Source organism: Dendropsophus ebraccatus, chromosome 5 (genome assembly GCF_027789765.1).
Source record: "Dendropsophus ebraccatus isolate aDenEbr1 chromosome 5, aDenEbr1.pat, whole genome shotgun sequence".
In the NCBI taxonomy this organism is placed as follows: Eukaryota; Metazoa; Chordata; class Amphibia; order Anura; family Hylidae; genus Dendropsophus; species Dendropsophus ebraccatus.
In genome coordinates, this window is record NC_091458.1 from 98007952 (window position 1) to 98026729 (window position 18778).

The window sequence follows — 18778 nt, forward strand, 5'->3', positions numbered from 1 at the left end:
TACAGACGCTGCTACTTGTCCGTATTATGTCATTTTTATTCTTCCTACTGTGCAGACCAGTGTTACTTATTCTCAGGCCCCCTTCATGTGACTCCCTAGATGTTGGCAGCTACTATGTACCAGTAACTGCTGGTTTAGAACAGTATGGCTGCAATCAGCCTAAGAAGTACTGTATGTCACTAAAGTGTTCCCCATCAAACTGTACTTTGCACAACACCTCTGCCACTTGCCATTTTTAGGGTACAGTATGTTCACAGGTAGCATATATGCTGCAGATTTTACACAAGGAAAGCCTCCACATGTAAACCACAAGTTTCTCTGCATAAAAACTGTGTATGCTGTGGATTTTATGAATGATTTGCATTGTAACACTGCAGATTTACTTGCGGATTTCCTTGTGTAAAATTTGCAGCGTATGCTACGTGTTAATAAACTCATACACTGAAATTTTTTAATTTTGGCTCAACAGCACTACAAATGGTACTGCAACTTCTAATGGTAAGAACTTGAAATATGGAAATACGCATAATATATCTAAATAGGAGAATTAATGCCTGTATACTCTACATTGCTAGAAATGGTGTTTTCTTTTAAGGAGAACTCCGACCACAACTAAAAATCCATTGCAGGCTGGGGGTGTTGGAAACATAATAAAGAAACAATACTCGCTCTTCACCACGTCACGATCTCTCTGACAGCTGACGGACATAATTTTTTCACATCTTTCTGCTACATCATGGCCTGGGAAGGACCTGCTCAGCCAGTCTGCAGCTGCAGCGGTGTCCTGCCTCAGTTATTGACTGACTGGGTTGGCATTCCTGTGTCCGGGTTGTGATGTCGCAGAAGCTAGAGGAGGCTAAAAGGGGTCCCAGAACGATTATGCAGCGCTGCGGGGGCTCAGTGAAAGAAACTATAGGTTTATTATGTTCCCCCCCACAACCTGTCTGCATAGGATTTTTAGTTGTGGGCGGAGTCCTTTAAATCTTATACCGTTTGATCTATTGCTCTTTTGACTTGTTTCCATGATGGTACAGGGTCTAGTTTATAACGTGTATGGTTTGGGGATTCTTACTCCTGAAACCTATAAATAACATGCCTTGGTAGTTCGAGGAAACTTGGTGCTTTGTTTTTTTAGTACATGTTCCCAGCCATTGCAGTTGGGTAAAAACACAACATACCGCTGTCTTGTGTAGTAAAAGCCACATCTAACTAAATGCACTTTTGGTTAGTGTTGATACAGCAGGAAAGTACAATAAACTGCTTCTGGCAGATGGAAATATATTAGCAAATCTGTTTATCGTTACATGTAGATTTCTTGCCATCACTTTTTTTAACGTCTTATTTTTTCTTACTACACTTTACAGGAGGTTCATCTGTCCTGATAGCATGTTACATTTACATAGCAAACTGTGAGGTTATAAAATAATAGAAACCATGCTTACAGTGATGCCCTCCTGCTAGCTTTCTGGGTTCCTTGCTAACTAAGGGTGCATGCACACTACAGAATACGTGTTGAAAACCTGCTGTGGATTCCTCGTTCCCGCTCCTGGTGGCACGCATCTCCGCCCCTGCCATAAACCCCATTCTATGGCCGGGCCGATTCCGCTGTATGCAGAAAGAATTGACATGTCAATTCTTTTGGCGGATGGTGGAATCCGCCTGTGCCTAGAATGGAGTCTATGGCACAGGTGGAGATGCGAGCGGGGGCCAGCGACGGACTCCGCAGCGGGTTTTCTGTGTATTCCATAGTGTGCATGCACCCTAACGGCCCGCTCAGCCAGTAACTGACAGTGATTGGTGGATCAGACCATTACTTCTGTGTTTGAGTAGGTCATAAAGACAAAGCCACACAACTTCTCTAAACACCACCCTTGCATCTATTTTCTAGTTTGACGTGTAACAGATCAGCCAGATTTGAACCCTGGTGCACAGGATTTCTACACGTCTCCCTGCAGGGTTTTCTGCATGTTTCTTGTGCAGGATTACTACAGCTTCTCTTGCCATGTATTTCTAGTTTTAATGTTCTTTCAAAGACTTTGTACTTTTCATACACTGGAACAATAATAAAAAATGGTTGCAGAAGTTAAAAAATTACTGTAAAACGTCTTGATTAATTATCTATATTATCAAGACTGTTTGCCAAGGGAGATAGCAAATGTCTACTAAAAAGAATATTTGGCACATTATTTCTAATGATTGTGTGAAGACTTCTTCACTGCAGTGCTGACCAACAAATTCCAAATGCGGATTGTTTTTCTTATTTGTATTTAGTGTCCTGAGATGTATATAAAACCTTTGTTTTATAGAATACATTTAACAAATTCTGAAACTGCAACTTTACATCTTTTATACTTAAAGATAATATAACTAGTGTTACCCTCGCCCCCACTGAAATTTATATACACCTAATTTGAAACAGATAAGCCTTTAGAATTGCTTTTCTGTTACTCACTTTAGGAGATGATGTACAATAATGCTTTCTATCACACCAACTTGTGCTGTGCAAGTAAACGCTAAGGGATTAAGATATGTTAGTGAACTATACCTCCAGAGTTGCTTGCTAGACCATTCTACAAAGTTCAACGTGGAAAGATAAGACTTGTGCCTGGAAATCTATGACATCCTGACCACCTAGCACGGTACTAGTACTGTGTGTTGCACACAACCCAAATCAGATAAGAACGTGGGTATTACCAGTATTACTGTCCAGAACGTCCTACAAAGTTTTGTGTACAAAGTCTCAGTCCATGCTAAGTGGTCAGGTTGCAAGTCTTATTGATAAGAAGAAGAAAAAAAAAAAAGAACTGGCAGGGCATTGTGTGGTTGCCTTAGCAAACTGACCGCCCAGCCTAGGCTGCATTGGGCTGGAGAGCAGCTGTGGAGGTATATTTTACAGTCTTAATTTCAAATGGATCAAAGCTATACGTGGCATGTCTGTTCTCTACACAATGCTAAAAACAAAACTGTATGGACAAGAGCTTTCACACATTATCAGCCATAACATTAAAAGTTTAGATGAGTATTATTTTATGGCTTCGTCCTTCTTCTGCCACTGTTCTGATGGAGTCCAGTCCCTTCCTCATGTCAGTGTCAGCATGAGGAAGTGTCCCACCAGAGCTAGTGTTTGGCTCTGTGGACAATTCATCATACTGACCAGGAAGTGCCGGACAGCAGAACAGGGTGCCATAGGAACAGCAGCTGCTATGGATTTTGCAGTGGTTTTAGATTAGGATTATTCCTATTTATTGGGGATAACCCTTGTCCTAGCCACCTGACATGTTTTCACTGTAGAAGTGAATGTCACATATAAGGCTTTCAGATATGCAGCAGAAAAAAATGTGCACCACTCTGAGTCTACCCATTTTAAAAAAATGTGATGTGTATTACATGTTACACATTCTATAACATGTGAACAAATATGCTTACAGTGTTAAATCGATTTGCCATTATTCTGTTATACATTATTGGACCATAGTAAGACATTTTTCTGCAGGTATTGTTTGATGGAATTTTAGATTTGTTTTCTCCTATAGTGAAGCTGTTAGGAAAAGTAATTTTGTAGTTTTTTACATTTTTTTTATTTTTTTATAACTGCTGTTACAAGTTCACACCACGTTTTTGCAGTTTATTTTTATCCATTTTATGCAAAAAAACGTGTATATCAGTTTTGCTCCGGTTTTTCATTGACTTCCATTATAATAAAAACTGGATTTAAAAAAAAAGGATAAAATGCATCCGTATTTTTACCGTACACAAAAACGACCATGGTTTTTATACAAACTTTAAAAAAAGATGCCTTTTGATCCATTTTATTATAATGGAAGTCAATGGAATCCTGTTACTGGCCTCTCTGCCTGTCATTCATCCCCTCCGAGCCCGGTAACTACACACTAGCTGGGAGCCGCCCAGATGACTACCTCCCCGCCTCTGCCTGCATTTCATTGCAGCTGTGTTGGATCTACACATTTCATTACTATACTTGGGTCCTTTGAAAATCAGCCTCAGTCTTGACTTTTAGGCTGGGTTCACACTATGTATATTTGAGGCTGTATTTGTGAGGCTGTATAGCAACCAAAACAAGGAGTGGATTGAAAACACAGAAAGGCTATGGTCACATAATGTTGTAATTGAGTGGATGGCCGTCATTTAATGGCAAATATTTGCTGTTATTTTAAAACAACAGCTGTTATATTGAAATAATGGCCGTTATTTACTGTTATATGACGGCCATCCACTCAATTTCAACATTGTGTGAACAGAGCCTTTCTGTGTTTTCAATCCACTCCTGGTTTTGGTTGCTATGAGGACCTGACTTGAGGACCAAATACAGCCTGAAATATACGTAGTGTGAACCCAGCCTTAGGGTGTACTCACACTGAAGAATCCACGCGGAGGACATCCTGTGGATTACGCCACTTGCCCCTGCACTTTCCTGCTTGACTTTTGGCCTGTGCCATAGACTCCAATCTAGGCTCTCGTGGATTCCGCCGTCTACTTAAAGAATTGACATGTCAATTATTTGGGCGGATGGCGGAATCCACCTGAGTGTCACACAGCACTTTACTCAACCAAACTCATCAAGCTGCATTATAGTGCATTTACACTGACTGATTTATCTGACAGATCTTTAAAGCCAAAACCAGGAGCAGACTATAAACTGGGATCAGGTCATAAAGGAAAGACTGGGATCTATCCTCTTTTTAAATCCATTCCTGGCTTTGGCTTCCAAAATCTGTCAGATAAATCTTTCTGTGTAAACGCACCCTTAGGCTGTGTCATTTCTTAGGCCACCTACAATTAATATTAGCCACACCAACTCACCTCTGCAGCCTTGGTCCCACTGCAGGTGGTGGTCTCCATTGGTGTATGAAGCCCATCTCCTTCAGTCCACTAGCAACAATAAAAGCTGCAAGTGGCAAAGTAATTTTCAAACACTCTTTCTGTAGGGAGACATTGAATTACAGCCCGTTCATATCTGTTCCTTAGCTTTTTACAGTTGGCTTGTACTGTTCTTACCTCAAGATTTCCATTGTTTGGATGCAAAAGTGACCACAAACCTAAACTCATTTCTAAGTTAAGGTTAGTAACACATGTAAACCAGCCAATCTATTTTTAAAACTCACTGTTCATTTTAAAACATTTTTTGAATGCGGCATGTATGTCTATGTATACATGTGTCGGCACAACCATGGCAGCATCCATTATGTAAACAACTGGCTGCATTTGGAGAAATGGAAATCTGCCCGATAGCTATATACAGCTGTTTTCAAAGTTTATTTGTGTTCTAAAGGTCTTTGTTTTTGAGTACATGAAGGATACATCTTTGGTTCACCTCTTCTATCATCTCTGCCCTAATGACTGAAAGGCGTTGGTGCATTATGAAGTATTCTAAACTGTTCTGAAGTGTCAAGCATCTTGAGTAACGTAAAATAACAAATATTTCAAAATAGTCAATGTTTCTATTTTTGTGAGTCAAGTGAACACTTTGTTTATGCAATCTGTAACATATATACATATATAAATATACATATATCCATGTACATAACTATATATGATGAGCAAGGGCATTAGATCCAAACTAGAGTTTAGCAAATGTCCTGATCCCTTTCCACCTCAATGACATGAACTGTCGCACTGTATTTCTCTGCGTTATATAATGCCCATCTCTATGTTCAGTGTTTCTGTATCTGCGGCAAAGCACATTACCCAGTGTTCAGTGGTGTGAGTAATTTCCTGTGCATCTCATCTACAGAAGAGAAAAGCCATGTCTAGTGGGACATTGCCTTCTTAAGACTACAAACTAAAATACAGCTGTATTTCTGAATGTTGTATTGTACAGTATAAATTATGCCTTGTGGTTCAGTATGAAATTGAAGTATTTGCTTTCTCAAAAAAATGAAAAAAGCAAAGTCAGAGAGAATGCATTTGTTATGTACAGTTGAAATAAATTTTGCCTTTGTTAGTCTGTGCCTTCAAAAGTGACTTTTTTTACTTGATGGATATGATGGCTACAGTAGAAGGAATTCAGGTACACAGACCAAATACCATGGGATTTATTTTAGTCTTCCACTTTTCATCTAAGATGAATTAATAGAACACATTTTCCACAAACTTAGTCAATATAGTGCAAGGAAACTACATGGCACTATAGTGTGGATTTTGAACATCTAGGCATAGCTTGTAGAAATAAAAGAAGCAAACAGGTGCTTGTCACTACCTTTATATTAAAACACAAACTAAATCTGTGCCATCGTAGTGCATTAAATAGGTTGCAGCACAGAAAGTGGACAGGTATGGTCAGATTTGATGTATGTTTGGCAAAGTACCTGTGGTGTGTTAAATCTTACCATAGTTATATATGAAACAGTCATAACAGTGTGCCAGGCCCTGAAAGGCAGATCTCTTGTGTATAGTAAGAGATATGTAAGTCAAGTACAGTAAACTGCACCAATGACTCAGAGCACTATTCCTGGCCAAACCTACAACCATAATTACTCTGAGAGGGCACAGCCATTCTGAATTAATCATACATCACTGTGATAGGGGAGCCTGTCAGTGTTTTCAGCATTATGAAATGAGGGAGTTGTTCCCTTTAACAGGAATCTATAGAAAATTATTCAGGCAGGTTGGTAGTGGTTTCTGTTGTGTGTGTGTGTGTGTGTGTGTGTGTGTGTGTGTGTGTGTGTGTGTGTATGTATATATATATATTAATAGCAGATATGAATACACAAGGTTAAAATCTTTGACTGCCTCTCAAATATATAAATATAAATTTCAGGCTTCCTTATTCACAATACAAATGTTAAGTGATTGATAGTCAGATCCACCCCTATGTTGTAATCTGTGCAGCAAAGATGTCCATCTCAGAGGGTGGGTGCACAAGTCCAAAGGTTGCCAACCATAATCCATGTTCCATTTAAAATTAAATTAAAGCGACTCTGTACCCACAATCTGCCCCCCCCCCCAAAACCACTTGTACCTTTAGATAGCTGCTTTTAATCCAAGATCTGTCCTGGCATCCGTTCCGCAGGTGATGCAGTTATTGTCCTAAAAAAACAACTTTTAAACTTGCAGCCGCGTGCCCAACAGGGAGTATCTGTGCCCTAACTTTGCACCACCCCTCTGTCCCTTCTCCCCACCCTCTTCATAATTAGGAATGCCACTGGAACATTTAGTCCTGTCTGAACATTGCACAGGTGTCTTAACGATCAGTATTCACACAGCTGACAAATAGAAGGCCTATTCGAATAGATCTGCCTGGAGCATTCCTAATGATGAGGAGGGTGGGGAGGAGGGACAGAGAGGTTGTGACAGCCTAATGCATACACAATCTAGGCCACGTCCGTTGGGCACGGGGCTGCCAGCTTAAAATTAGTTTTTTTAGGACAATAGCTGCATCACCTGCCAAGCGGACCGCAGGACAGATCTTGGATTAAAAGCAGCTATCCAAAGGTACAAGCTGTTTGGGGGGTCAGATTGTGGGTACAGAGTCGCTTTAAATCATAAGAGTTAAAGGTCCATGTTGGTACGTTATGGACCAGTGTGCTTTTACGTTTTCATACAGACATGGACTTTTATGATTTAAATAAAGTTCTTGTACATGGAATATGGAGTGCTGAGATTGTCAATCTTAAAGGGCTTATTCAGCGTTAGAAAAACATGGCCACTTTCTTCCAGACACAACACAACTTTTCTCCAGTTCAGGTGTAGTTTGCAATTAAGCTTCATTCACTTGAAAAACGTGCACCCAAACTGGAGAGAAGACTATGGCTGTCTCTGGAAGAAAGTAGCCATGTTTTTCTAACTCTGGATAACCCCTTTAACATCACCCTTATTTATTGCTCACCCTAAAGAAAACTTTTGATAAACGGATGAAATTTTAAATCTTGATTAAATCAGGAATTACAAAATTTTGTAGATTATCTGTACTTTGCTAAACCACTTCACCTTCCAGAACCTTTTAATTAGGGTAGATATTGGTGTGAAAAGAGCATGATCTTTAACCTCTTATATGGAGTTGAGGATAGCCATTAGGTAGAGAACATAGAAATAAGATGTACACTAGCTGTACTGCAACAAGTTTATGTTCTGAGATTATGCCCTTAGCAGTGGCCATTTATCACAGTTTTGTCAAATAACTATAATAAAACCAATAATAAAAGAATTGTGCAGGTGAAACCACTTATTGTCTTGGACGTGCCCAAAAAAATGGCGCAAACTGCAGTGTGCCCTATGGAATCAACTAAACTGCAGAAGCAACACCCTCCTGTAAGAAGTGTTTGTCTGTCCAATAGTGTCACACAATCTATACCACACTTAATCACAGCGAACAAATATTGGGAAGCCTTCTTCTCTTTACTACCCAGACGGGCACTGTTATGAAGGTCTATAAATGTTCATGTCTCTAATTTGTGTACAGTTGTGTTCTGTGTATTAAATATATAGTTTTGTTTTTTCTATGCATTTAAGTGACTATATACATGTTCTATGCAGTTCCAAAGCTTTCGATAGTTCCATATGTTCTCGATTCCATCTTTTCAGTCCCTTGCTTTTCCATGTTCCTGTTTCTTAAAAGGTAATATATAATTTTACCTTCCACTGCAAGTGCAGTTGCTTTGCAGTACTTTGATTGTCAATCATTCTCAAGCCAACATACATGCCATTAAATGCTGCAAAATGTGCATGTGAAAGGTTATAGAAGGTTATTCTGGGAGATCTCTGCTGTTGCTTTTGTGTTGATCATGTGACCTGCTCTCCATGGTTGAGTGACAGTTCTTAGATAATCAACACTGTTTTTGGAAAATGAAAGACCTTCAGCTGCAGTATTCAGGGTCAGTGTTTTTTTTTTGTTTTTTTTTTTAAACTCCATTTATAACCCTCCTCCTCGTAGCTCCTTCTCAGCTGTAGTATCAAGTCACATTGATCCGTGGCCTTTTCAGCACTGAAGAGGTTATGCTGAAGGCTACTAGGCTCGTCCTTGTCATTAGATGTCCTAATTTCAATAACAGCCAGTTTACCAAATGTAATGCCTTACTTTTAATGTGTTCCCTTTACTTATTGCCTGTTTTAGGTAAGTTTTTCACTGTGAATTGTGTTGTAATAATATTGCTACAGTTTTTTTTCCATTAGTTTTTTTCCCCCATTATGTTTAATGTGCAATGCAGCTTTACAGCCATACAGCTACATTGCTTATATCTATTAAAGCCACCAGCAATGATCTCAGCTCTTTAAATCTCTTGTTGCTATTTTCTTCTGGCTATAAGGTAATATAGATATCTTGATTTAATATTTTACCATCTATAGGCTTCTTAGCTGTAGTTTTTGAAGACTGGTGGGGCACTATTTAAGCTTTAACCGTAGATGTATAGTACAAAATGTGGATGTTTAGAGCTCCTGTTAACATTCTTCATCTTGCTGTATTCAGGTTCGCGCAAAGAATCTGCTCCTCAGGTTTTACTTCCTGAAGAGGAAAAAATTATTGTAGAGGAAACGAGAAGTAATGGTCAGACTGTCATAGAAGAAAAGTGAGTACCTCTAGCCGCAGCTATATTCTCTAGTAGTATAGATATATAATATCTAGCAGCTATAGCGGAGTGCCACTTCTGCTGCCACTTACTGATGTTAGTCTTTTGTGACCCTCTTTCCTTAGAACAGGTCGATTTGAATAGTTAGCCCGGCATCATTACACATAACAGGAGCTTCACCATTAGCGATAAAATGCCATTTTTGTTAAGATTTTTTTGCTTTTGTATTGCGCTTACAAAAAAAACCCAACTTTGTTTCCTCTTAGGAGTCTTGTTGACACAGTTTATGCTTTGAAAGACGAGGTTCAAGAGCTAAAGCAGGTCTGTATACTTTGAGGTTTGAGATAGTATAACCATTTATTGAGTATAAATGCATATTACAATAAAGTTTTTGCAAGTTATAATACCTGTGTTTTATGCTTCATTTTTATGTAGCTAGTTAGGCTCTTTGAAATACTAAAATTTACCTGCCTTGCCCATTAAAGGTGATACTGTCTCCCCCTAAGGGTGCGTTCACACGTACAGGATCTGCAGCAGATTTGATGGCGCAAATTTGAATCAGCAGCAGATCCACAGCAGATTTGATGGCCTAGAATTAATTAGCTTTGAATCTGCAGCTTCAAATCTGCTCCATCAAATCTGCTGCAGATCCTGTACGTGTGAACACACCCTTAGGCAGAGGTGATGTTCACAGTGCTTGCAGCACATCGCAAAATTACCTTTTGTGCTGGGTTTCTTAAGCTTCTCGGCTATCATGGGGTTGATAGTATCACTTTAAGCTTTTTTTTTATAGATCTTAGTAGAATGTTTTCTCCCAATCATATGTTTTTGGAGCAATCAGTAGCCGTCCTTGATATTAGGTATTGATTTTTACGCTGTCATTAACAGGATAGCAAAAAGATGAAAAAATCTTTAGAGGAAGAACAAAGAGCACGTAAAGAACTTGAGAAGCTCATCAGGAAGGTCCTCAAGAACATGAATGATCCTTCTTGGGATGAAACCAATTTATAATGGTGCATCCAGTGTCTTCCTTATTCCATGCCAGGGATCAAACGCTTGGACCTTATGTTTTGTGCGTGTCCTTGTAAAAACTGAAGCACTGCTAATTGAGATTTAACTGGATTGTAATGTGACTCTCTGTTGTACTGAATCCATACATTGCTGCCTGCCTGGAGACATCTTTCAGCAGTCGCAAATGTGAAGCATAAGGCATTTAACAGTACCGGTTGGATACCTGTCTAACTTTACATGTGAATTACCTCATTTTGCAGAAGAAACAGTTCCTAAGAGTCTGATTTACTTTTTTTTTTAACCAGTTTTTTTCAGCTGGTATACAGATATGTATTCTCTTATGTATATAGAGTTTTGAATGCATATGTAAAGGGCACTAAAAACTGTTTATACTTTTTTTTTCTGTGGATCTACATACTGGTCACTTGTACATATTTTAAAATGGTCTACCTACTCATTATCAGGAGAAAAAAACTATCCTGGCTGTGTACCATTGACATCCTTGAGCGAGTGGGCCCTGTGTTAAAGTAATTTAATTGCATTATTTATGGTCATGTAAACAAGCTAGAGTGTTTTAAGCCATGCTAAGCAAGGGAAACTAAACTGCTCACTAACAACTTGCCACAATATATATATATATATATATATATATATATATATATATATATATATATATATAATGTGTGTGTGTATATATATGTGTACATGTGTGTGTTTCTCCTTTAATGTGACATAGGAGGCATCTAAAGATGTATATATCTTCATGCATATTTTTCTTTCACATTTTACTGCTTAACTTTATATATATATATATATATATATATATATATATATATATATATATATATATAATATAAAAAGTCTCTTTACTGACAAATTCCTTGAAAAGGATGTGTTTTACCCCCCCCCCCCTCTCCCCTCCCTTGCAACCAATTAAATATTGGATGTGAACAGACTTTCTATTCAGCTGAATTGACGCTCGCCCTATAATTAATGTAGCAACTCAAAAATGTTAACTTGATATGTGACCAAAAGTAAAATGCCTGTTTCCTAAAAGGGCTGTCCAGGAGTTTAAGAACAAATTGTTGGTAAATATGATAACGGTAATGCTATGTATGCTCATAACATAACACTGGTGGGAACCGTTGGCAAATGGGGGTATTTAACAAGTGAGTAGTGGTTAATTTTATTTTTGTCACATTTACTGCTGTTAGGTTATTTTTTTTTTTTTTTTTAATACTCAAGACAACCTCTTTAAATTTTGTCAGTCAAAGAGTCAGAGTCGGTGAGTAAAACAATCTGTTTAAGACACTGGAGCCATCTTGTTGTACATAGAACAAAGTTCTACAATAAAAAAAAAGTTCTATCCAAATCTTAATCACTGTATAATAAAAAGTATCAAAATTTCTAATTTGTTTTGTGTATCAAAACCTCTGAGAACTTTAAAGGGGTTGTCTCCGGTCTTCTGCTTCCCAGCACCTACTTCTGCTTTCACACTTTTTACTAAACCTTTCATGATAAAATGAGGGTAAAGGTGTAAGTTCTGTGCAGACAAAATCACACCCATAACACAATGACCAATAGCTCCTCGATGTCACTGCTGCATGGTGGTTTCACCCATACCCTATTTTACCTTCTAAGACATGGGAGGAGTGGAAGTATAACTGGGGAGCAGAAGACACAAGACGTTTTCTCCTCCTTAGACAAAGCCTTTAACGAGTAACTGTCATAAAAATAAAAAAAGCAATAACAATGACATGTCTCAAAAAATATAGACTTATAATGGAGCTTTATAGAAGGAGAGCATTACGAACCATGGAGTGAAATGCACTACCTCAACCTCTCCCAGCTTGCTCTCCTGAGACCCAAAGTGATAAAAACTTTTCATGTCCCTGTAACAAAGTCAAATGTTTTTTTAAGATGATTGATACTCTTTAAGTTGGTAAATGGGAATGCTCATGTTGACATTTAGAGGCTAAAATCTTCTTCTGAGCTATTCTTGCTCATACAAGTGATAGATTTCTCCTTATACCCAAACAAGAAAGATCAATCATTCGAGGCTGGCAGGGCAGGTAGAGGCCATGAGGGACTGTCTTGATAATTTGTAGTTCAGGTGGCATGAAAGTAATGCCAGGTTCCCTTTAAGCAAATCCAGAATTCTTTATTTTGAGATATGCAACTTTGTGATCAGGGCATTATTAGAACTTGGTTTTAGCTACTGAATGTTAACAATAAATGTTTCTATCCACGGACATCAAGTTGAGATCTTAAACTGGTATATTTATGTATACTCAGTATTTTGAAAAGTTGCTGCACTTTTCATTATACATTGAAGGAGGTTCTGGGAAGGTTCTCTGCTTTGGACAATCCCCACTTATGTCTCTTGACAATACGCTGATCACAAGGTGTCCATATACAGAATCCCTCACTAAACAATCCTGGAGCATTTCATCGCCAGAATCTGCACCATACTGATATATACTTGTTATACGTGTTATGAAGAAACCCCATTTGGTACATAAACTCTATAGGCATGTCAGCACATTTAACATTGGGGGATTTTTTTTTCCCTCAGTGCACTGCAGACATGATATGAATTAAACTTTAATATTAGTGAGTATGGATCCCAAGCCCATTTATAACCAACAGCCACTTGATATAGAAAACAGTAAAACTCTGCTAGATACTCAAGCTTAATGGAAGGATAGGAATTGGGTTTGTGTCCTATTTTATTTAAAGTGTACCTGTCGGTATAACGTTCAAAATCTAAATCAACACTAGATGTAATATAAAGCAAGCTTGCAATTTACATTTTTTTTTTAGTTACCATGGAAAACATAGCACTTCCTGTTTTCTTTTTTTTTTTTTTTCAAAGAGTCAGAAAACAGGAAGTCCTGTGTATCCCAGGCCATCTGAGCACTCACAGAGAGAAGGCAGTCATGTGATTGATGGACACATTAAGCCGTGACTCTCTGTATTGGCTGGAATTCCTGTGTTTTAGTCTTTTTTTTTTTTTTTTTTTTTTTTGTTACAAACAGCACAAGTCAGAAAATCTGCCTTTAGGAGACTGGACCTGGACCTGGATTTCTGGTAAGTACAGCTTTGTTTTCCATGATGAGAACAAAAACAATGATGAATGCGTATTGCAAACTTGCTTTATATCACATGTGTTATTGATTTAGATTTTGAAAGTTATAACGACAGACACTTTTATCTGTATTGCAATATTTTAATATAGTAGGGAACACCGTAATACGCAATCTCTTGATGACCAGGCAGGTTGTCTCTTCATCTCAAAAGTAGCAAAGGCAGAGATTTTGCCTTTATTGAGTAGTTTTTGTTTCTTTTGACATCTATATCACTAGTTAAAAAGACTGATGGCCATGTATTCACTTTTAGGTGGCAGCGCCATTTTATAATACATGCAGGGCTGCTGCTGTCATTGGGAAGTGTAGTACTGAGATAAACATAAGAGAAAGATGTAAAAATAGGATATTCCACTGTTCTATTATGACACGCCGCTGTCTTAAAGATGCTGTATTAATAGTCAACGTCCAATGAGATATTTGGTATAACACAGTAGGCCATGTTTATTCTCAGGACGTTTTGGCTTTTCTAGTACTTATTCCAATGATCTAGTCTGAAGTCATGTCTTGCAGTATTTATATATCTTCTGAAAACTTTGAGTGTAGGACATTAAAAGCCATACAGGGAATTGTTCATCTTGTTTTATAGCCTTGTTTACTTGTACAAAAGCAGTAAAACTGTGAAAGTCATATTGACTGTCTCTGGTTTACATTGAAATTCTTTCGAGGTTCTTTGGACATGTTTTTTTTTAGCTGGGTTGGTTTTGTATAGGTAGTATACTTAGCAGACCAATGATTGAAAGTGCTTTCAAATGAGGACACCTTTTCATTTGGCAGAAATTTGCTTAGTAATATAACCCCCATTCCCTAACTCCTACAAAGGTGTGGGTGCCATGGGCACAGGAAAAAGGGATTGCCCAAGCTCAAAATATGGAAGATATGTAGTCTATTGTTTATATGCGACATTCAAAATGTGATTTAGTAAACTCTCTATTGAGAATTACAAATAAGAATTTTTAGTAGTGAAGGGATAGTGGTCATCTGGAAAGGAACGTGATAGAAAGCACAGGACGGTCAGCTGTCCATTCATTTCTCATCTGCAGAATGCTTTAAGTGGGCCATAGGTGGCAAGAGCTGACCAGGTATGTTTTTGTGTTCGCTCCCATTGATATCTAAATTGGTTGATATGGTGGGGATTTGTTTGGTACTAACTTTTAATCCTAAAACAATTTTGCTGGAAATGTCCATATACTAGCTGAGATCTGTTTGTAGTCTTACGGCCACATCCAGCACATTTGAGAACAGTGTGCATACACCCTTAGGCTATGTGCCCACTGCGTATCGGACCGGCCGGGTCAGGGAACTGCCAGTCTCTACCCGGATCATCGCAGCCGGTACCGGCCGGATGATCTGTTCGGCCGCAGAGCTCTGATGCGGGCGCATCAGAGTGCGCCCGCCTCAGAGCTTCCCTCTGCACACTGAAGCGAGCGTCCGGAGCCGCTCGCTTCATAGTGTGAACTGACAGGGTTTCCCACGGCCGCAATTCATTGAATTGCGGTCGCAGAAAACTGACATGTCAGTTATTTGCGGGGCCGCACGGGATCCCAGACGGAGCGTATACGATGTGTATACGCTCTGGCCGGGATCCCATTGAAACAAAGGCATTGTTCCACCCCGCAAAAACTACGGCCGTTGTTGCCACTGCCAAAAACGGCTTTAATTTTACGCAGTGTGAACATAGCCTTATATGATATGCAATAATACAACATATTTATGATCTATTTGCTTGTTGTAACAGTTTTTGTTTTACTTTAAAGTGTCTCTCACTTAAACATATTTTTACCATGTTCTAGAGTTTGTCTGGGTGTCCTGATCCTTAAGAGCCTATTACACGGGTCGTCAGAGGAGCAAACGAGCGCTCTCAGCGCTCGTTTGCTCCTCGTTCACCGCTCGCTGCCGTCTCTTTTCAACGCGGCAGCAGCGGGAGGGGCGGCAGGGAGCTGCGGGGGGGCTGCCCGGCTGATCGCTGATCGTCCGGGCAGCCCATAGGATATAGCAGCGTCTGCTGCCGACGCTCCTATTCAATGGAGCTTTTCTCACCAGCTCACTTCCTTTTCTGACTGCCTGGGGGAGAGAGGCTCTATAGACTTGCAATGGAGCTTATCTCCTTTGTAGTTTTTGAGCCTTAGAAGTGCATCCAGCAGGAAGGAGAAGTATACACCCTTTCTTTATATTTTCCATTCCTTTTTAATCTTCACCTTGGGCTTTCGCTTAAGAAAAAAAAATGAACTCCCACAATACACAGTGTGTGTGACGTAGCTCTCAGCGCCTTTTGTAGGAATTACCTTTCCTCCTCAGGGAATAGGGTGCAGCCATCATTACATTATATGTTTTTGGAATCTGCTTGACTGATATAAATATAACCTCCATCCTTTTCCTCTGGAAAAGATGGTATTTTTAGTAGCATTAAATACAAACACATTTGTTTCTGATTATTATTTTTTTTTTTCCTTAGCATTTTTCAAGTCTAATGCAGAAGTTAAAGTGACACTGTCACCCCCTTTTTGCATTCGGACTTCTCAACACAGGTGTAATGGGTGAATTTACATACTTTATTTTATGTCATACGTCATGGTGCTTGTTCCAGTAAAAAGTCATCTTTTATCAGCTGCAGATTGTGATAAGTTGGCAGGGCTTCATAGCAACAGCGCCACTTAGCCCGCCCATAGCGTCACTGTTGTAGCACTGTTGCCATGAAGAACCGCCCACTTAACAGTCTGCAGTTGATAAAAGATCACTTTTTACTTGAACAAGCAGTATGACGTATGATATAAAATAAGGTATGAGAACTGCTAAATTTACCCATTACACCTGTGTAGAGAAATCAGAATTCAAAAAAGGGGGACAGTGTCACATTAAATAGGATTGTGCCAGAAAAAAAATTGAACACAAGAAAAAAAAAAAGCACAAAGAAAAACAAACTGCCATGTTTGGTATATAACTACAAACTTACACTTACATTGAGTATTTTTTTTGTTGTTGAGGGGTGCGGGGGGCTTGAAAAAAAATATATATTATGGTATTTTTCTTTTCTTGTTCAATTTACCTACAATTTACACACAGCTGTTTTGAAGGTTATGCAACTTTCCTAATCATAGAAGATATGAGATGAGATTAATTAAACTGATTTTTAGTCTCGGACATTTCTGCAACAAATTGTCTGCACAAGAACCCAAACTGATAGTAGCTTTTAAAACCAGTCAGACAAGGAAAAGCTCAGTCTCTCACATTGCAAATTTCAGCAATGAACTATGCAACTAGGAATCCAAAGACTCTTTATTTGCTGTATTTGAAAACTTGTAATTATCAGGTTATTTCTATCTAGGTAAATATGCTTTTGATCTAAGTAAGCCATCCAGTGAGAGACTGACGTTTATTGGGAACATCAGTAATAAGTTATTTAATGAGGAAATTACAAGTAGCTTAAGAGTTAAACAACAAATGATCGCATGATAGATTATCGATTGCTTCTTCGTTTCAGCCATATTGGCCCTTAGCTGATACATATGTTCAGTGACCATGATTTTAAGGATGACCTTTTATTTAAAAGCTGACTGAACCACATACATTTAAGTATTAATGACTAGTGTTGAGCAAACTTGCAGTTAACATGGCCGAACCTGAACTTGACAGGTCAGTCAATGATTGTTTTAGTATGTGTAAATAAGTGCTGCTTTCATAGTGCTCTGGGTGCCTAGACCTAAGACTGCCATCCTGGTCTTTCGAGGCAACCAGCACTTATTAATGCAGACTAAAGCAATAAAAGCTTATGCCAACTGGTTTGACCACATTTAGTGTAAGTTAGCCCAACACTGCTAACGATTGGCCAAAAAATGTATAAAAAGAATGCTTAATGTGGGTAACTTGTTTTCAAACAACGATGGTCTATCATTGACCAGCTAAAATGATCGGTTATTAAATTTCAATGTAAATCATGATTTTAGTGAAAATCATCCACTTTCATGAACAATAAGCTAACGTGTATGGGTACTCCAGCTATTTCAGTAAATAAAAGGGGTCATCAACAAAGACCGGTGGCTGCAGTACTGTGGTAGTATATCTGTACATTAGAGGGATGAATTAGAGCATACTGTCATATTTCCCCAAATGTTACATGCAGATGTTTCATAGGATCAAAACTACGAGGGACAGTTTGCATAGATCCTTATTATACTGAATTAAGAGTTGGCCTTCTCCATTACCAGACGTGCTTCTAATTTTCAGCCAAGGCCCTTTTAACACGTGGCGATTATAGCTAAAGAGCGTTCCTAGGCACACTCATTCATATGATAATCGTCCCATGTAAAAGAGACTGATCAATTTGATCTTTTGTACGTCAGCCGTGCATCTGTATGTAAACAAGGGATGTGTGGCTAATAACAATGCAATTAAATGGCCGCACAAACGATACAGTGATCATTCATGCAGCCGAGCCGCTCAGCTAGTTGTGCTGTGTAAAGGCATTGCAATTGAGAGCCGATCTTGCTGATTGACGCTCATTTGTTACCTTGCATGGCTGCATATCGGGCTGTGTAAAAGGACCTTTGTCTTTAGACAAATAAGATACATGAGGCTTGGTTCTTGTGAAAATAAACTGAAACTATCATAGGGACTGATAACCCTAGTTTGGCTGCTCAGACATGTATTCAGACCAGGACATCATACTGTAATATGCTCATCTAAAACTGGCATTTGGTTAAGCTTAGAGTGAGACTTTTTATATTGTGCTACAGATTTTTTTTTTTCCTTTAACCCATTGAGTGACATCTGCAGTCAACTTGCTGCATGTAACAATGTGTATTTCTCTGGACTACTACTGTAGCTAGAAAATCTATTAAAAATCAGCAGTACTAGCCATTGTGAAGTGACATGTGGCCTTGCAATTTTGCCAGTAATACCCCAGTTTTACCAGCAAACTTGTGACCCAATTGACCATCGAATGTGGGTGTGTTCTCATTCACATGTGACAGCATTTTACAGGGTATCCACGTTTTGGAAAAACTTAATAAGATTGTTGTCAGGCACAGCCATATGCCTGTAGGAGCTGGAAGGAATTCCTAGTTATCCAATGTTAGTAATGTCCAACTGTTCTTAGTC

General features: G+C 38.8%; 1 protein-coding gene across 3 annotated transcripts in view; it reads left to right on the plus strand.

Moving 5' to 3' along the window:
• ARHGEF7 (Rho guanine nucleotide exchange factor 7) overlaps nt 1–11244 on the plus strand; it is an 81807-nt gene extending 70563 nt beyond the window's left edge. For 2 of the 3 annotated variants that reach the window (XM_069972366.1, XM_069972367.1), the window contains 3 exons: nt 9425–9524; nt 9791–9845; nt 10413–11243. In XM_069972366.1, coding sequence (XP_069828467.1) covers nt 9425–9524; nt 9791–9845; nt 10413–10535 — 278 coding nt within the window. In that variant the 3' untranslated portion in view covers nt 10536–11243. Of the gene's footprint in view, nt 1–9424; nt 9525–9790; nt 9846–10412 lie in introns of all 3 variants that reach the window. The other variant, XM_069972369.1, reaches the window with a different exon arrangement.
• Nucleotides 11245–18778: the final 7534 nt, after the last annotated feature.